General features: G+C 37.8%; 1 protein-coding gene across 2 annotated transcripts in view; it reads left to right on the top strand.

Moving 5' to 3' along the window:
• The window catches only part of ITPR2 (inositol 1,4,5-trisphosphate receptor type 2), a 487,005-nt gene that overhangs the window by 176,864 nt on the left and 290,622 nt on the right, over nucleotides 1-19,519 (top strand). For both annotated transcript variants that reach the window (XM_042991994.1, XM_042991993.1), the window contains exons 22-26: nucleotides 6,848-7,041; nucleotides 10,842-10,971; nucleotides 13,202-13,259; nucleotides 14,758-14,923; nucleotides 15,921-16,094. In XM_042991994.1, coding sequence (XP_042847928.1) covers nucleotides 6,848-7,041; nucleotides 10,842-10,971; nucleotides 13,202-13,259; nucleotides 14,758-14,923; nucleotides 15,921-16,094 — 722 coding nt within the window. The remainder of the gene's footprint in view (nucleotides 1-6,847; nucleotides 7,042-10,841; nucleotides 10,972-13,201; nucleotides 13,260-14,757; nucleotides 14,924-15,920; nucleotides 16,095-19,519) is intronic.

The raw sequence follows: 19,519 nt of genomic DNA, 5'->3' as shown, positions 1-19,519 counted from the left end.
GCAACAGTAGAGTGGCAAGGAACTAGAGACCCTTCTGTACTTTAACAATGATTAATTTACTCGTACTGTTTGGTTACAATCATTTAACTATAATCATACCTATTATTAAATGTATGTATCTATGGTGTGATGAATCAGAAGAGTGGTTGCTCTTGATGGTGGTGGGGGAATGTAGAGGAGATGAACCAGAGAAAGGCACAAAGGAGCTTCTGGGGGTAAATGGGAATGTTTGGTATCTGAATGACATGTGGATTAGATAGGTGTATGCTCTTCTTCAGCAGAACTGCGGAAACCTTTCATTTAAGATCTGTGCATTTCATTGTCTTTAAATTGTATCTCGCTTGTAAAACAGTGTGTAAATTCAATTATTGCTTGGATTACCAATTATTAACAATTAAAGTCAGTTTTGCAAATTAAAATCTTGAGGTTTGGAATATCAAAATGGCTTTGTCAGTATTTGACAGTGATGAAATCCAAAGTAGGATGTAGAACTCAACCACTGTTTTGTATGAATTGCCTTTTAAATTCATCCTTTGAATAACACTTCTTTAGGGTGTGGGTGGGATGGGAAATAATTTTCTTTTGAGCAGTCGACTTGATATTCAAAAAAAGATGGATAATAACATTACTATATTTTGGGAACATATTTTCAATAGGTTTTGCTTTGCTCTAATTCTAAGGTTTTGGAAATCTGTAAATGGGTTATCAACATGCTATATTCAGTGAGTGTTTATTTAGCATGGAGAAAATTAGGTGTCATATTGTCTATTTTGTTCACTGAGTATTCTTTACATACCACTTCTCTGAAGGACTTCTCCTTTCCAAGGTGTGACAATCATGCCATAGTGTAAGAAATTATGAGCTATGATTATGTGATGGAACCACACATTCATTAATAGAATGGTGGCCACGATAATAGAACATGACGCAAAGTAGAATGGCTGTTTTTCAGAGATATAACAAAAGTGCACAAATGTCCACTTTTCATTATGAGCTAATATCTTACAATTATGTGATACTTTTTATTCTTCACGACTTTTTTGCACGTGTTATATAATCTTATTCTTACACGACTTGGAACATATTTTGTTAGGATTAAGATCGTGTACATAGGATGGTGAAATAATTTGAGAAAGATCACACTAAGCTGTCAGCAGCACAGAGCCCAACACAGGGCTCGAACTCACAAACCATGAGATCATGATCTGACAGACTCTCAACAGACCGAGCCACCCAGGTGCTGCACCCAGGCCCAGAGCCTGCTTGGGATTCTGTGTCTCCCTCTCTCTCTGCCCTTCCCCCACTTGTGCTCTCTCTCTCTCTCTTTCTCTCTTTCTCTCTCTCTCAAAAAAATATTAAAAGAAATTTATAAAAACAATAACTACGTTCTGAACAGGAGCTATCCTTAAGATTAAATTGTGCAATAAAAATAAAATGCTACGAGTAGTGTGTGGCCCATCATGTACAATAAAAACTCATTGGATAAATTCACTTGAGGATAATGTGACCAAGTTTATTATATGATTGATAGTAATTCCACATATTTAGCACACAGTTTTAATTAGAATCTTTGCTTTCTGGGGGTGCCTGGCTGGCTCAGTCAGTAGAGCATGTAACTCTTAATCTCAGGGTGGTGCGTTCAAGCCCCATGTTGGGCATTGAGCCTACTTAAAAAAAAACCAACAATATTAAAAGAAGAATCTTTGCTTTCTGCATTTGGTAGGTTTTCTGAGTTCTAGTATAAAATGTTTGGAAACTTGTAAGGTGATGGGCTATTAGCAAAGCATCATGGTATTGGGGGAAAAGCTGCATGTTGTTACTGGTTGACCTCTATCAGAAGCTTAACCACTTTCTGCTTGAGTAAAGTGGGATGGGTCCCCCAAGCCCCCACTCTACTAGGATATATTTGGCCCAACAAAATACATGGGATGTTATTTGCCCTTGATAAGGGCAGATTTTATTATTTCCCTTATCTCACTGATATCTATTTTATTACTTCCTTTCTATTTAATGGAAAAGTTTTTAAGTAACATGAAATTATACGTACTTTTTGAAAAAATTTAGAAAATTTAGGAAAGTATAAAGGAAAGCAAGCAAAAACTTACCTTAATGAAAGATGGGCTATTTCTAATGTAATAAGATCCAATTTTAAAGTAAAAATGTCAATCTCATTTTTAATAACTCATTTATCAAATCTTTTTTTCTTTTATTAGTGCATTAATCTAGCAAACAGTGATTGAATGACTGCTGTGTGTCAGGTACTATTCCAGGAGTTGGAGATAGAGCAGTAAACTAGGCAGAATCTTTGTTTTCATGGAGCTTATGTTTTTCTGAGGGGAGTATACAATAAACACATAAACAAATATAAAATATGATGTGAGATGGTGATAATGCCCCATGACTGAAATGTAAAGCAGGTACGTGGGTTCAGAATGATGGCAGTCCTTTTTCAGAGAGAGAGTGGCCAGAAGAAGTCTATCTGAGGATGTGAGAAAGCAAGTTAAGTGAGCATCTGGTTAAGGGAACTCTAAGCGCAGGAACAGTAAATTCCCACCAGGTCCAGCACAAAGCCTAAAAACCTGACAGAGACTGGATATCTAGCTCTCTACAATACCATGATCTAACTTTGATATCATGGTACCCATTATTCTGCTTGTATCCCTAGCTTAATTAAGGCTTTCATCTTATGTTAATCTTTTTGGGTTTTTTTTTTTTTTTTTTGCATGTGTAAAAGTCCTTTTATAACCAAACCCTCAACCACTGGGAGGAAGCACTGCTCCAGAGAATGTTCAAAATAGAAAACTGCTCCAATTCTAAAGTGTGGGCGTCTAGCAGCAAGTAGAGGTTTATAAGAGGCTGCTGAGCAGGGAGGGAAGATTTCCTGAGTCATGTCTTTATGGTTTAATATCATTCTGTTTCAAATGAATTATGATAACAGCAGATGCATTTTTTCAAATTCAACTATGAAAGTATGTTTCAGGGAAGTAAGAATGGTTTTTTGGGTTATCCATATTTTTGGCTTTTATTATAAAATGCTGAGCTGACTTTAGTAGTCACAGAGCAATTAAATTGCCGTGAAAATTATTCCCAGACTCTTCTAATCAAATATTTCATTTATCTCTTATAAATGCTGAGAAGATCCCAGAAATGCCTTTTTGAAATCTAAACAAATTCAAATTACTGTTTCTAGTCTTATGTATCTAAAAGAGAATAGTATTTCTAATAGAAAAAGATAATAAATAAAGGTGATTTTAAATAAAATACCAATAGGTATAAAGTTAATTTCAACCAAGTTATACTTTCTAGAATATCACATAACTCTCAATGATTGTTGAGCTCAGTAGTGCTCACCAGCAGTAACATGACTTCTGAATAGGTAAAATTAAATCATGGTCAGCACAGCTTTAGTGTTATGTAGATTTCATATTGCGTTTTATTTCTCTGGAATTGGTAATGGAAACTTGACTCATTAGAACAATCAGAAAAACAAAGAAACAAACAGTGTGTTCTCAGTCCACCCCCAGTCACCATTCGCATTATGCATTTAGCATACCTGTCTTACTTTCAAGTTTTTCTCTTGAGGGAATTAGGATTAGTAAAACTATCCGTACAATCATAAAGTAAAAGAACCTGAAAAATCCATCTGCTTGCCTGCCTTCCTTCCTTCCTTCCTTCCTTCCTTCCTTCCTTCCTTCCTTCTTTTTCTTTCTTTCTTTCTTTCTTTCTTTCTTTCTTTCTTTCTTTCTCTCTTTCTTTCTTTCTCTCTTTCTTTCTCTTTCTTTCTTTCTTTCTTTCTTTCTTTCTTTCTTTCTTTCTCTCTTTCTTTCTTTCTCATGTTTATGTATTTATTTCGAGAGAGAGCACACACAGTTTAGGGGCAGAGAGAGATGGAGAGACAGAATCCCAAGCAAGTTCCATGATGTCAGTGCAGAGCCCCACACAGGGCTCGATCTCATGACCATGACATCATGACCTGAACCTAAATCAAGAGTCTGACACTGCACCACCCAGGCATCCTCATCTGCTTTTACTTCTAAGCAACTCCTTCTTTCTTCTTTTTGCTTAACAAACATGAAACCCATTTTTTCAAACCATCTCAACACCCTTTATACATAAATCCAAATTCTGGCTGCTGGGTTAAAATGAAAGACATAGAAAAGCTGGACTTTTAGGGGTTAGTTTGTCCACAGGGTTTATATGATAATAAAGTAGCTTTTCCACTGAAAACTTCTTAGTAGTATTAACTAATTATAGTTGAGAAGAGAAATGGTAACATTTCTTCTTTGGCAGCATTGAAAACTGATGGCCTGTGACTTATCTCAATAGTCTAGAATCAGAAATTTGTCTGTGGAAGAATGGATACTTGGGAGCCTTGCACATCTGTGATTTATGTGGCATTTGACTATAGTTTTCCAAGCTGTGATAGTTCACAATTTAAGCACTTCTCATCACCACCAAGCAACTCCAGAAAATATAGCATCTTTTAATTTGAGACCTCTCAGTTGGCCATACATGGAGATGTCAGGAGAGTTTTGTGGTGACCACGTGCCACAGGCATCTAAGGATATGGTGGAACCGGAATGAACCCGTCCATGTCACTGACAACATGTGTTATGTATTATTATGGTTCTGGTCTCTAGATTTTAATTTCTTGGTGACAGGATCTATATTTGGGGAAAAAGAATTGTCTGGGCTAACTTTCTGTGTAATAATCGTTTGGATTAAATGATTATTTTCCATGCAAATCTAAATAAGATGCAGAGACTGTGGGTGCCAAGGATTTCTGTGTGAATCAGGGGGTAGGAATAACAAAGGAGGCTGTTCTGTGTTAGTGGTAAGAAAGCATCTCTTGGAGGCTAACACATATACATATTCGAATCAAGATTCAGGTAAATGTACTGGTTAAATGGTGGTCACCTGAAACCATTACCAACAATCAGATGTGCAACCCTGCAGTCCACGTGGCAAACATGGGGGGCGGGGGTTGGAAGAAGTCAACTGTTCTGATTGCTTGAGAACCGCAGACAATGCAGCAATCTTCTCCTCGAAGTTGTTCTGGTAGAAAATAGGCCTCTTTCAAATCCGTGGTCTCAATCTCGTCCAAACCTGGAAGTTACCTTTCACATATATTTTTTCTTATTGCCTGCCTGCTTTTTGGTTTATGCAAACAGCAGTCAAAGAAAAGGTTATAGACTCTCAGAATGAAAACCAAACTTAACTTCTGCCTGGAAAATGCCACTCAAGAAAAAAAAATTGTTACTTATTTGCCACCTCACAAGTGTACTATTTGAGCACTACCCTTTACTATATGTATTTTTTTCATATATGGATAAGATAATAAGTTTTAAAAGGGATTTCACTTTTCACAGTGATTACTAGTGGCTTGATGATAATTGCAGGTTGGTCTGCACAAGATCATCAAGAGTTTTTGGGGGTCATCCTTTAAATATTTTCCTTTTCTTTATTGGTTTGCCTTCCAATCATGTAGATATTCCAACAGATTATACTCTTCAATTAGAGCTGAGAGTTTTATCTCATCCCATCTTATTTCCATTTCCCTTTCTCCTGGTGTACGTGTGTGTGTGTGTGTGTGTGTGTGTGTGTGTGTGTGTGTATTTATTTATTCCGTGGTATATACCCTGAGACTCTTAGGGAAAGGAAAATTATTTGCTAGATTCTTAGGCCTTTGCCTGAGGCAAAGTTCCATGAACATACAGGAAGTAAAGACCACTGTTTTGAAAGAAAAGTAGACAATTGTTCTTTTGAATCCTTCCTGCCTGTTGTAGAAACTGAGAAGTGAGAAACAGCAGTGAGGCTGGAGAAAATAAATTGGAGCAGTGTCAGGAGGTTGCTTTGGTACAGCTGCTCATGCTCAGTGAAGGAATGAGTGTATATGCAATTTTACTGGAGGACAAATGAATGAGAAGTCAAACACAGAAGATGGAGAAAGAGGGTGATGCCTTTTTGAAAATGATAATTTAAAAGAAAATTTTAATGCTTATTTATTTTTGAGAGAGAGAGAGAGAGACAGAGTGTGAGCAGTGGGAGGGGCAGAGAGAGGGAGACACAGAATCGGAAGCAGGCTCCAGACTCTGAGCTGTCAGCACAGAGCCCGACACGGGGCTTGAACCCACAGACTGTGAGATCATGACCTGAGCCAAAGTCAGACACTTAACTGACTGAGCCACCCAGATGTCCCAAAAATGATCATGTTTGTCACTAAATTGTTTTTGTGATTACCTCAAACATAATTGCTTTTTGTGGATTTTGAATAATGATTTTTTTATTCAAATGGGATGAAGGAATGGGAAGTGTATCGTCAAATACATGCTTCTTCCCCAGATGAAACTGTCTTTTTCTTAAAATGAGGTTATAACAATCCTCCTCACAAGCATTATGAAAGCAAAGCTATGAAGTCCTTGGTTTGAGGGTAGGATTAGGATGCTAGTCACCACTTACATGTTTTCATGTAACTCATTTATCGTAGGGTTCTTTCACATTATTATAAAAGTTAGAGCTTATTGGTGTGACAGTTGAGAGGACTTACTGTGTCCCAGAAGGACCTGCCTTGGATGTTATCAGAGCTACCACAACTCATCCTTGGTACCTCATTTGAAAGTATTTTCTGAGAAAAGTAAACTTTCATTTTTAAAATCTGTCAGTTTGAAATGCGTCTGTCAGGACCTTCCCTATGTCTGTAAGGAAAGAGCCAGAACAGTGTTGATGCTATTCTTTCTTATGTCATTACTTTTCCTGTCATGTTTCCAGTCTGGTTTTGACCAACTGGATATTATATCTGTTTCCCCAGGTGTTGTGTGTATTGACTAAAGGGCTTTTCTTTTGCTAGGAAACAATGTCATGAGAACCATCCATGGGGTGGGAGAGATGATGACCCAAATGGTACTCAGTAGAGGCTCTATCTTCCCCATGAGTGTGCCTGACGTTCAGCCCAGCATCCACCCCAGCAAGCAAGGAAGCCCTGTAGAGCCTGAGGACGTGACCGTGATGGACACCAAACTGAAGATTATTGAGATTTTACAGGTATGCTGCATAATGGAAGCAAAGTGACAAACACCTAATTGAGCTTCTTGGTTTAACTTTCTTACAGACTTTGTTCCACATCACTGTGGAAATATTCTGAAATGCTATTGATCTAATTTATTTCTTTTAAGTTAATGACACTATTTAACATATTAATTACATTTGTTCATTTCCATTAAATGTATTAATGGTGATATCTAACGATTGTGGAGTGCTTTGAGGTTGACAAAACCTCTTTCATATGCATTTTCTCATTTAGTATTGACCCTGATTTCATTTTACCTTCATTTAAGGATTTCAGAGCAGGCAAACTTGAGATTGAATTCTAACTCTATTTCTATTTTTAATTGAATTGGATATGTAATTCTGGGTATCCAGGTTTATCACTGTAGCAAGAAACTGAAATAAAATTTTATTTATTATTAGCAAAATGTTAATAATTGGTTTTTGTATTTTATATAAGTGACTATCTTTGTGCTTTTGAGGCTAGGAATAATATATATATTTAAAATTAACATAGTCTAATACCTAGCTCTGTGAATTTAAAGGAGATAAATTATTATTTTATTCCCCCTGGTTTAGTGAATAAATTCCCTATTACTGTAGCTGTGAATTCTTATATATTTTTTCAAGTTTGGAAAGTAGTTTTATGATACTTTAATTATAGCATTTATTCCAGATTTGGAGAATGGAGCCTGGAGTTTTCAAGGGTCTATTAAGATTCTGGATACAATTTACTAGGTCTTTCATCATAATTTAATGTAGACTGAACTACCAGAAGTGGGTTAGTAGTCCTGGAAGGGTCTGTACATTTTTATTTAAAGTAATTAGATTTATAATCATAAAGGGTTTCACATTTCCTCCAGGAATTCCAAAGGCTGAATCCTGAGAAATATTGGCAGGCCTCCCAACCCTGTGTTCATGACCCTGAAAAATCACTTAGTTCTCCTCTTCTTAAACTGAGAAAGGTAGTGATCACCTGACCTGCGGATCTAATGGGCCCATAGCTTAACATCATCCTACTCACTGGACAACCTGTAAAATATGTGACCTCATTTTAGCCCCAGTTGAAAGATCAGCGTTTGAAAAACATTCTCTAACAGCTCAAAAATGATGAGATGGAGATACTACTGCGGTGGGACAGATTAGGGCTGACCTTTCTTTGCTGCCTCTTTCGGGCTTTTAATGTATTTCTTGTTGAAACTCTTTCCTCACTCTGATTTTTGTGTTCTGTGTCTGGGTCTGCTTCACTCTGTCTGCGTTCCTATGTGCTGCTCTTGAATACGTTTCTTTCTTAGAACACCTCTTCAAGAATTTCTTTGTAGCTACATTCCTTACGCAAGTCTCCTGCTTCCTGCCAGCTCTTCCTCCTCACGGGGTCTTCCTTTCTTTTCCCCCATATTTTATGTATCTCTCTTTTTATTTCTCTCTCTTATTCTCTCTATCTTTGGCCCTCTCTCAACTATCTTTCTCTGCATTTGTTTTTAATCTTCCCTTTGTCCCTTTCCTACCTTCCATTTATGTTTCACAATTAAATATATTGGAAGATGAAAGTTTTTATTTTGGTTCTATTTATAAATAAAAATCTAGGGGTGCTGGGATGGCTCAGTGGGTTAAGCGTCCAACTCTTAGTTTTGGCTCAGGTCACTATCTCATGGTTCGTGATTTCGAGCACTGCGTCGGGCTCCGTGTTTACACTGCAGAGCCTGTTTGGGATTCTCTGTCTCACACTCTCTCTGCTCCTCTCCTGCTCACTCCCTTTCTCTCTCTTTCAAAATAAAGAAACATTTAAAAAAATAAAATACAAGTCTGTGAGCACTAATCTTCAATGAAAATGTAATAAGTATTTCACCAATTAGTGTCTTATTAATTTATTCTTTACGTAGTTTTTTTTTTTAAACCCTTCCTTTCAAGCACCTGCAATCAGTTTCTGTCCCCACCCTTCTGCTCAAGGCTACCAAATCCAATGGCCCCCTCTCAGCCTGTTTTCCCACAATCTGTCCCCTGTTTTGAAATCCCCTTAACTAGAATCCATTCAACCTGTATGTATTGTAGCACTCACCACATGCTCGTAAAAGAGACTCTTTGGTGTTTGTTACCCTTCTATGTTATATGCTCTTCAAAGGCAGGTCTTATATCCTTGGCAACTTTTTTGTACCCTCAGGTACCTTTCTTAGTACCTGGCTTAGCAAATGTTTATTGACATGAAGCATGTTTGTTGCCCATAAGGAGCATAGACGGCTAGCAGAGGAGAGAGAGAGATAGAGACAGAGAGACAGAGAATAAATAATAGATGTATTAGGTAGCCAAGAGACAAATAGGTGTAAATAATGGGTTGGGTGAGCAAAAAAGAGAACAGTTGGTTTGGATTGGGGAACCAGGGAAAGCTTCTTTAGAAAAGGGATTTAAACTGGATCTTGGAGGGTATCTCAAAGGCTAGTTGTTCTGGGTGGAAGAGAATTTTCAAGGTAAAGTGGACACTGAACAAATGTGAGAAGGCAAGAAAGAAATATCCAGTGCTATTGGAACAGAGCAGTGTGAGAGGGAGAATGCAAGAAGGGAGGGGGGAAGGACCAGGGAGGGAGGGGTGTGATACAGGAGTCACAGAAATGGTAGGAGATCAGGTCAGATGGTATCATACATGTCCGTTATTGGTTACTGTCCAAACGAGGCTCTTTTGAGAGTGTAGGGGGCACTAATAGTAATTTTACTGCAACAAAAGCTTAAACTAGGCTTATTTCAGGCAAGCTGGAACGGAAGGGAACCTCGTATTAAACCACTTCTTTATTGTTTCCCTTCTCCACTCAGAATCTGTAGCACATACTTTTTCTTTCTCTGATCTCCACTGAAGTCTGTGCAGCCTGATTTAGTTCTTGACACTTTTTTAACGTTTTCATTTATTTTTGAGAGACAGAGAGAGACAGAGCATGAGCAGGGGAGGGGCAGAGAAGGAGACATAGAATCTGAAGCAGGCTCCAGGCTCTGAGCTGTCAGCATAGAGCCCGACACAGAGCTTGAACTCACGAACTGTGAAATCATGACCTGAGCCGAAGTTGGATGCTTAACCCACTGAGCCGTCCAGGCGCCCCTCGATAATTTTCTAATTATGTTAACCATGCTATATTTTGTTTTCCCAATTCAGGCATAGGCTTCTTGAGAGTAGGGGTTTCAAGTGTTTGCATTCTTCATAGTACCCAGCACAGGCAGGAACCTTATTGTCTTATTCCCTTAGTGTCTCTCAACGTGTTAGTTAAGGAGGCAAGGTCAACAACACAATCCAAGGGAAAGCAAGCACCAATGAAGCTAATCCATGGTATATTTGGATGCTGCTTCCTCAGCTGTCCTTTTGTAGCCTAGATCCCAAACTGATTGTGGTAGAGCCAGAATCCACACTATAGTACCTGGAAGTTTAGCCTCTCTGTGCGTGAATGAAAATCATAGCACCAGCAGTCTCCTCCTAGAGCCAATGTTACCTCCGCAAAATGCTCAGTGAAATAGTCATCATTACCTCTTCATCCAGACTCGTTGGATACCTTGGTCTGGAATATTCAGAGTAATCACGGGGGAATCATTTTCTTTTTCCTAAAAAACTGCTTTGGGATTTTACTGACATTGGCTAATGGAAATGCATCACTCTTGTTAGCTTTATGGCTGATGAGCATGTATGCAACTGGAGTGTTAAGAGCTGAGATTTGTAATTAGTTCGTGTGAAATGTTAATAGTTACGTTGTTCTTGGTGTAATGAACTGTCGTTTTAAACATGATGCTAATAAAATTATGTTTTTAATGCTCTTTTGTAGTTTATCCTGAGTGTCAGACTGGATTATAGGATCTCATATATGCTGTCAATATATAAGAAGGAATTTGGAGAGAATAATGAAAACGCTGAAGCATCTGCCAGTGGCTCTCCAGATACATTACTACCATCAGGTACCTCCTTTGTGACAATATTCACCCTGTAGCGTTCATATTTTAAGACATAGTAATATTTCTAGGAGACACAAATGCAGAAACCATATCCACCAATGACATGAAGGAACTGAGACAGAGCCTAGAACGTCTTGGAGGATGTTTGCAGTTACTTGGTGCTAAGTCCTCAGAATGCAGTTAATTTTGTAGCCTTCACAATTCGATGAGGGAGAGGTACTGTTTATGTGCCACTTTACAGATAAGAAAACCGAGGTCAGATGGGTTAAATTACTGGCTAAAGGTCACGAAAGTAGTGGAAGAGGGATTCCCTCAGAGGTCTCTCCAGTTTCAGGGCCTGAATCTTGTAAGCACCATACCGTGTTGGTGAAAGTCCAAGGGAGACTTTTTTGCCTGATCAAAGAGCAGTGTGAAATGTAGCTTTCGGGAAGAAAGGTGATTTTTAGGAAGCTGTTGCCCAGCTCAAGAACAAAGACATGGTATCTCCCAAAGGTCTGAATGAGGGTGGTGATGTGTGTGTGTGCGTGCACTTACTTTGCATGGTTATGAACTGGTACCATATGTCAATTTTTCACATTTAAAAATGTAAGAATGAAAACCACTCTTATCTCCGTGTGTAGGAGCATAGTGAAGAAAGAGCGTAAGAATTACTGTAAAAATTTTGTGACTGTAGAGAATACCTTATGAAACCTAAGAAATACTACATTTCCATGTTTCTGAATAGGTCAGGCCAGTAACAGCAGTCTAGAAAGTACTGTATTAAAGATTTAGCCAGGTAACTGAATTCTTTTTCTGAGGATCAGATTTGTGTACAAATATGAAATGTTCTTCTAATCGCAACCAGTATGAAAGTGTCAGGGAACCTCCTCTTTTTTCCCTGTCATTCGATTTGGCAGGAATGATTCTGTGATTGTAAGTGTGTAGTTAAAATGAGTGGTAGACCGGGGTGCCTGGGTGGCTCAGTCGGTTAAGCGTCCGACTTCAGCTCAGGTCATGATCTTGCGGTCCGTGAGTTCAAGCCCCGTGTCGGGCATCTGGGCTCTGATGGCTCAGAGCCTGGAGCCTGCTTCCGATTCTGTGTCTCCCTCTCTCTCTGCCCCTCCCCCATTCATGGTCTGTCTTTCTGTGTCTCAAAAATAAATAAACGTTAAAAAAAAATTAAAAAAAAAAAAGAGTGGTAGACCACTCAGCTCTCTGACTCCTTAGAACCATCCAGAAGGCAGCATGCCTCTGTAGATGGGTTAAGTTTGCCTACGTGAGAAGTCACTTCTGGTACATTTGCAACAGTATTGTTTTTATGTTTCCCAGAAGTATAGAACCCCAGAGGGCCATTTCCAGGAGTCACGTGGCTGAACCAGAGAGCCTAGCTGGCGGTTGCATTGACAGTATCATAAAAATTATTGGCTCTCAGAAGCCAGACTTCTGGAAATAGAAGCTCCAAGTGTCAGTAAAGTATGGGAGGGAACCCCCAGAAAACCAGTTCTTTCTGATTTACCTGATCTCTTTCATTGGTTGAGTCTGGAAGAGAGAGCTTTCTGGGGAGAATTCTTTTTCTTTCTTTCTTTCTTTCTTTCTTTCTTTCTTTCTTTCTTTCTTTCTTTCTTTCTTTCTTTCTCTGCTTTGTTTTGTGCTTTGGAGATGAGAAATAAATAATGTACTTATTTAAATGTGTTATTTTAAGAAAGATATCTTCAAAATATTGGTGGTGAGGATGGGTGAGGAATCACGATTGGTTCACATAAGAAAATTAATGTCCCATAAGAAGAAGGGATGGAATTGTAGAAGAGGAGCATTCTGAAAGGACCATGTTGTTTGGAAATACCGTAACAGTTACAAGGTTCATTACTGCTATATTTTGATTCTTTAAAAAACATATTTAAAAAACGTCCTTCCACATCATCACCCAGTTAAATTATATAAGTGTGTGTGTGTGTGTGTGTGTGTGTGTGTGTGTAGCTGATGCATATATATATGTTTATACAGGTGATGCAACTTTGTAAATGGTGCTTTCTGATCTAAATATATCTTTGTAGCAATATATGTTTCAAAATGTAAACTTTGTTTAAAACGTTGATATGTAAGTGAAATTATATTGCGGCTTTTTAAACTATTGACTTTTCCTGGCAGGAAGGAATGAAGGCAAAATATTTTTAGGTGTGCTAATATCAATATAAATATTGTGACTCCTAATTATGATAAGATAAAGAATGGATTTTACCCTTTGTCTTTGTAGCGATTGTTCCTGATATAGATGAAATCGCAGCTCAGGCAGAAACGATGTTTGCTGGAAGGTATAGTAACACGTCTGTGGCTTTATCTTGTGAATACGATTTTTGCTTAGAATTTTATTGATACTTTGCTATTGTTTACCTCCCGATATTTATTTAATTTTAGATCCTTTATTGTTGGCAACATAATTTCTGCCAGAAATGAAGCTGCTAATTTACTGTAGAAGAGGAAAGCCTAGCTTTTCTTTTAGGTAGGCCAGGGGGAAAAAGACAAGAGAGATGAGATCAGTGTATTGAACTTTTCCCTGAATTCTTTTTGCTTTTCTTTCCTCAAATAATGACAGCACGCGAATGCCCTTTAAGTCCCTTGGTATCAGTAGCGCTGTGTCTTGCAAAACATCGCTTGCCTGAATCTAAAAAAATTTGAGGCAAGGAAGTAACTTCTTTCAATGTTATCATTAACTATTTGTGAGAAATAAAGCTATTTGCTGCCTGTTGGAAATATCCATGATTAAAGAAAACCTGCCTCTGGCATGGCTACCCTCCTTTGTTACTGGGAGCCCCGACGTTTATTGTTTTAAAGTTGCTTCTTTCCTTTTCAGAAATGAAAACTAATAGCAGTAAAAAAGAAAAGTAAAGGAAAAAAAAATGAACCTGAAATGTCTAAGCTACAACTTACTGAGTTTCTAGCATTCATTTCTGTTATAGGTTTGCCATGAGAAACTAAACAAATTTCACACTAAGCCCTTTGTTGCATTTTCTTTGGTTAGAAAGACAAACAAGAATGAAGAATCAAGGGAACCAAAAAGGATTTTTATCTCTAGTGAACATTTGGTTTAGCTTTGTTTTCATGTTGTTTTGGTGGATTTTGTTGTTGTTATTGTTGTGTTTTCCTATTCAAGTATTTCATTATTCCCGAGAAGAGATAAATAATAAATCAGTGTATGATTTTTCACCTTGAAATAAATGGACCTCTTCCTCCAGTGCGGTCTTGCCCAGTGTCTGAGTATAGCAAATACCCAGAGCAGCTCTGGTGATTGTGTCCACATGTGTGTGTGTGGGTGTACGCCCTTGTCCTTTTCCCAGCTGTCACTACCTGTCATGGAGGGGTCTCTAGGGTTCTGGGGAAAGTCAGCTGTTGCTGTACATCCCTCCTACTATCTCTTCTCAGTACTAGAGTCGAGATTTTTTGGATCGATTTAGATTTCTAGCCTTTGTCTATGTCAAAGTGAGCAACTCATCCTGGTTGGCCTCGTACCTTCCCAGTACGAGCTCTGAAAAGTCTTCCGTTCTGGGAACCCCCTCCATCTCGGACATATTTGGAGGGTTGGTCACCCCTGCTTTTTGTGGACACATAACACAGGCTTTTCTTTGTGCTTTGTTTCTTGATCAGTTACATGAGGGGGGAAGAAAAGTGTAAAATTATTTTGCTTTTTATTTTCCAGTTTTTTGGGGAGGAAAGGAATATATAGCTCTGAGAATGTATACATAATTTGAATACCACTTATGAATAGATTTTATGTAAATATAAGTTATTGTAGAATCATTGTTGGTTTTATAGAAAGGAGAAAAATCCAGTTCAACTTGATGATGAAGGAGGCAGGACATTTTTACGGGTCCTCATTCATCTGATCATGCACGACTACCCGCCTCTGCTATCAGGGGCCCTGCAACTACTGTTCAAGCACTTTAGCCAGAGAGCCGAAGTTTTACAGGCATTTAAACAGGTAAGATTGAGTAGCCCCTCAATGGTGCCAGAGCGGAAGCTCCGAAAATGTTGTCTATAACATCCAACCTGACTTCATGGTTGCAGAGTTAATGAGACTGTGAGGCTTTTCCTGGAGATGCTTTCTATTTTTAAAGATAGATGTGGCCTTGTCTTAAGCCAAGACATGATCTATTTTAGAAAGAGTTCCCCACGAGTGATTTTCAGTTAATATCTTTAATGTAAATGACAGGCACAAAGATTTAGGAAGGTGCTGGGGGGTAATACCATATTAGGAATCTTGTTGCCACGGCTATTTTGACCCCAGACTTTACTGATAAATTTGGATAGGACAAAATGTATACAGGTGAAAGAAAGGAACTGTTTTGGATCTAATCTTTTTCTTTGTCATCTGAATGACATCAGTCTTGAGACTATTCATGAATAATACCTAAGTGCTTACATGTGTTTCACTAATATTTATTTTATTTAATAAAGGGCTGATCTTCATTAGGAAGTTTTATAAGAATCTATTAAAATATGAAATAATTCCAAGACTAAAAAAATAGACATAATAGTGCATATATTTGGATATGTCATATAATACACATAAATTATAATAAAATCAAAGTTTATACCATGAGGTTTAGACTGTATCAGAATTTTCTTCCATTTATTTTTGTATTTCTACCTCTTTTCAATCACATAGACTCTTGGAGAAATGAACTTTAGCAGTGAAACTAGAGTTGAGGTATCTTTTATTTTACATTACTCCTTAGCACTTTGCTAGGACTCACTTTTTAAAAATTTATAATTCTTTATATATTGGCTTAGTGCTCACAGATACCTCCAGGTAAGTTTTCATGCTCAATATACATCTAAAATATCCACAAATATTCTAGAAACATGAAACTTCAACTGAGGAACAGCTTAAAAGACCTGGGATTTTTGACATAATTGAAATAGGAATGAAGGAATTTCCTTAAGTACATTAAGGGTTCAGAGTTTTCTGTTTCCAGGTGCAATTGCTGGTGTCCAATCAAGATGTAGATAACTACAAGCAGATCAAGGCGGATCTAGACCAGCTTCGACTCACTGTAGAAAAATCTGAGTTATGGGTTGAGAAGAGCAGCAGCTATGAGAATGGAGAAATGGGTGAAAGTCAAGTAAAAGGTGGTGAAGAGCCAATTGAGGTTCGTTTTCAAGATATTTTTGGAAATAATGATTTTTCAATTTCTTAAGTCATATGCCATCTAGCCAAAGTTGTTCATAAAGAAAAATTTTATTCTGAGTAATACAGCATCAACTTTTTATTTGCCAAATCAGTTAACTCCCTACACCTGTATTTTGGAATTAGTTCTCTCCAATTGCTATCACTTCTTAGCTCATTTGCCTACTTTTTCACTCTCTCTCCTTTTCACGGTACATCCGACAGTCCAGGAATCAGGACAATAGGATGGAGTCAGATGGACAAAGAAGGAGTGGGTCCTAAGCATAGACTTGAATAAAGAGGTGAAGTTTTGTCACCATCATTCACTGTGGCTGTTTACTGCCAACCTGTAAATTATTCCTTTCTTTATTGCATATCCTTATATAATACATAAAAATAGCTAACTGGAACAATCTGCTTTAGTGACAGCATGAAAATAGCAAAATTCTGCATTTGCTCTAAAGAGTGGTAAGATGGTGATCCTATGTCTTCTGTTGTATAGGTTTTAGTTTTCAGTGGGTTAATTAGTTGCTGTTTTCACATTTCACTAAATACTAAATAACCATCTAAAGTTTTTAAAACTGTATTTTAATGGTAACACTTAGCAGACCAATGCCAACATCGTAATCGATAAGATATTATTTCTTAAATGCCTATCTAGTGTTTTATTTAGTTGTTTTTTAATCTGTAGGAATGTAGACTATTTAGGTAGGGTCTGCCTACCACAGCTTCTCTGTTTGTTGGAATACCCAAAGTATTGTGTAGTGAAAGGTGAAGATGGAGTGGGAAATAATTTGAGTCCTCAACATGTGGAAAGGGAAGTTCCTCTGGTGGGTTCCTCTGCTGGGTTCCTTGTCTCAGGACCACTTACCACTAATCTGCTCAAAACTTTTGACTGAATCTGTTAGCACCTTTTTCTGTGATTTTATAATGTAAGTTACTAGAATGTAGAATTTCTACTCCGTATAAATTTCTTTCATGACCAGATTTGTTGTTGTTGTTGAAGTAGAGTTCTTCCATAGCATATTTAAGAAATAAGAGGACATTTCATATTAATTTAGTACCTGCTATACATCAAATCTTAAAGCAGACATTTTCATACACGGTATCTCATTTTGTATGTTACAACAAACTTTGGAGAGAGTTAGATCACATTTCTAAGGATGAGTCAGCTGGAGCTCAGAAAACCCAAGGATTTCGTCACTATTAGGCAGCTCTGCGTGACTCGGCTGAGATTTTAACCTGGGTCTTTCTGATGGTACATTCCAGGCTCTTTAGTGTAAGACTGCGCTTTCTGATATAATATTTAAAGGTAATAAGAGATGTATTATGCTTTCACAAGGTTGGAATACCTCTTCCTTTTGCAAATACATAATTTGTACATGTTCTAGGGAATAAACATAACGTTGCTTCCCCTTCCAGAACATTGGATTTTTAAAAATAAAGAACAGCTCTAAACCAGAGATAAAAGCATTATGCTCTTTGTAAAAGTTTGCACAAAATCAGTTAAGAGTATAGGTGAGATGTTCCATGAAAGATGTGAGTCACTAGTCTGAAGTTTAAGTTCCTAATTACTGAAAGAAGTAGAGAAAGACCCTCTATCGTAGTGAATATCCAGGGTACCCCCTTCTCAGTTTAATAAGCAATGTTTTGATGTAAGAAAGGAGAAGGTGTTTGATTGAGGATGCCTTCAAAATACAGCTGCATTCTGTGTGGGTTATAAATCTATTTTTCTAGGGATTTCGGACGAATATAAGTCAATGAAGCTGGAATTTATTTATTTATTTGTTGAGCACAGGATTTATCAGTTCAGAAAATGGTGATAATTTTAGGCACTTGAAGCAGGAAGTGATTTAATACAAGCAGTTATATTTTTGGAAAGTCTGGAGGTGTACACTTCGGAGGCTGCCCCTGGACTATTGATTTCAAGGTCAAACAGTCGTAGCTACGATTCAGAGGTCAAGAAGCTTCTTTGGTTGCTGCCGACACTGCTGCTCCAGCGCCACTGACTCACACCCGAAAAAACATGTGACCAGATAATGGAACACTCCCGTCTATCAGGATTTTCTTCTCAGCCCTTACAGACACAGAAAGATGGCCTCGAATGGATAGGGTATTGAGAGCATGGGTTTTGAGGTCAGATACCCTAGAATTTGCCACCAAGTATACGTGTGACTTTGGGCAACTTATTTTAATTCCCTAAGTGTTTTTTTAATAGTCTATTCAGTGGACACAATAATGGCACTTAGCTCATGGAAATACTGTGAAGATTAAGTGAGCAAGCTGTGCACAAGGCGTGTCAGTGAAAAGGACTCCGGTGGGAAAATATAAACAATAAGGTGACATGTTATCTACCAACACGTCAAGAAGTAAGGCTCCAGCTTTAATTCATTCATTTCTCAGTGTGGTAATTATTCACAAATAGACTTAATTTTGAGACTGGTCTTTTCATGGTTGCATCATGGCAGCAGCGTCCTAGACATTATGCCCCTGCGTGACAACACCAGGAAGGGGTATCTATGATTTTCATGCATTTCTGAGTTTCCTGTTTAGGAGCAAGAAAACCTTTTCCAGGCATCCCTTAGTAGGTTCTATCTCATGTCTACTTGACCAAAGCAGGGCCACATGTTTACCTCTAAACCAATGGATTACAAGATTAATTCAGACTAAGTAATAGATGATCCTCAATCTCCAGGATACCCTCCCCTAAATTACAGTGGGAAAGGATAGATAGTAGAACAAAAATGAAATCTACTATCAAGAAAGAACAGCCGACAGCATCTGCCAAAGTCAGTAGTCAGTGAATGCTTGTTATAATTATTATTGGTTTTTATGTACAGCATATTGTGCTGTTGACTATGATGGATATCGAATTATGAAATCTTAGGGTTAAAATATACTCATAGGGGTATCAAGTCCAATTCCTGTGTGATATTTATTTTCTGTCTGAATACCTCACATGAGATATTTCTTAAAACCAAACCACCCTTCTGTGATGGCAAATTCAGTAGCTCTTGAGGTAGCACATTCTACTGAAATGAACACGTAGTTTAAGAAATAGAATATTACCAGTAAGGAGTCCCTGCAGTCCCTCCCCATATCCCAGAAGAAATCATTCTCATGAGTTTATGATTATTCCCTTGCTTTTCTTAATGGTTTTATCACACATATTTGTATTTCTGGAACATAGGGCATTTGGGTGGCTCAGTTGTTTCAGTGTCTGACTCTTGATTTCAGCTCAGGTCATGATCTCATAATCTATGAGTTGGAGCCCTACATGGGGCTCCACACTGGGCATGAAGCCTGCTTGAGATTCTCTTTCTGCTCCTCCCCTTTTCATGCACACACACAAACTCCCTCTCAAAAAATAAATAAATAAAACAAAAAAATATGAAAAATATTTCATTT

The sequence above is a fragment of the Panthera tigris genome, chromosome B4, assembly GCF_018350195.1.
Source record: "Panthera tigris isolate Pti1 chromosome B4, P.tigris_Pti1_mat1.1, whole genome shotgun sequence".
NCBI classification, from domain to species: domain Eukaryota; kingdom Metazoa; phylum Chordata; class Mammalia; order Carnivora; family Felidae; genus Panthera; species Panthera tigris.
This window is presented reverse-complemented; position numbering and strand designations above follow the sequence as displayed.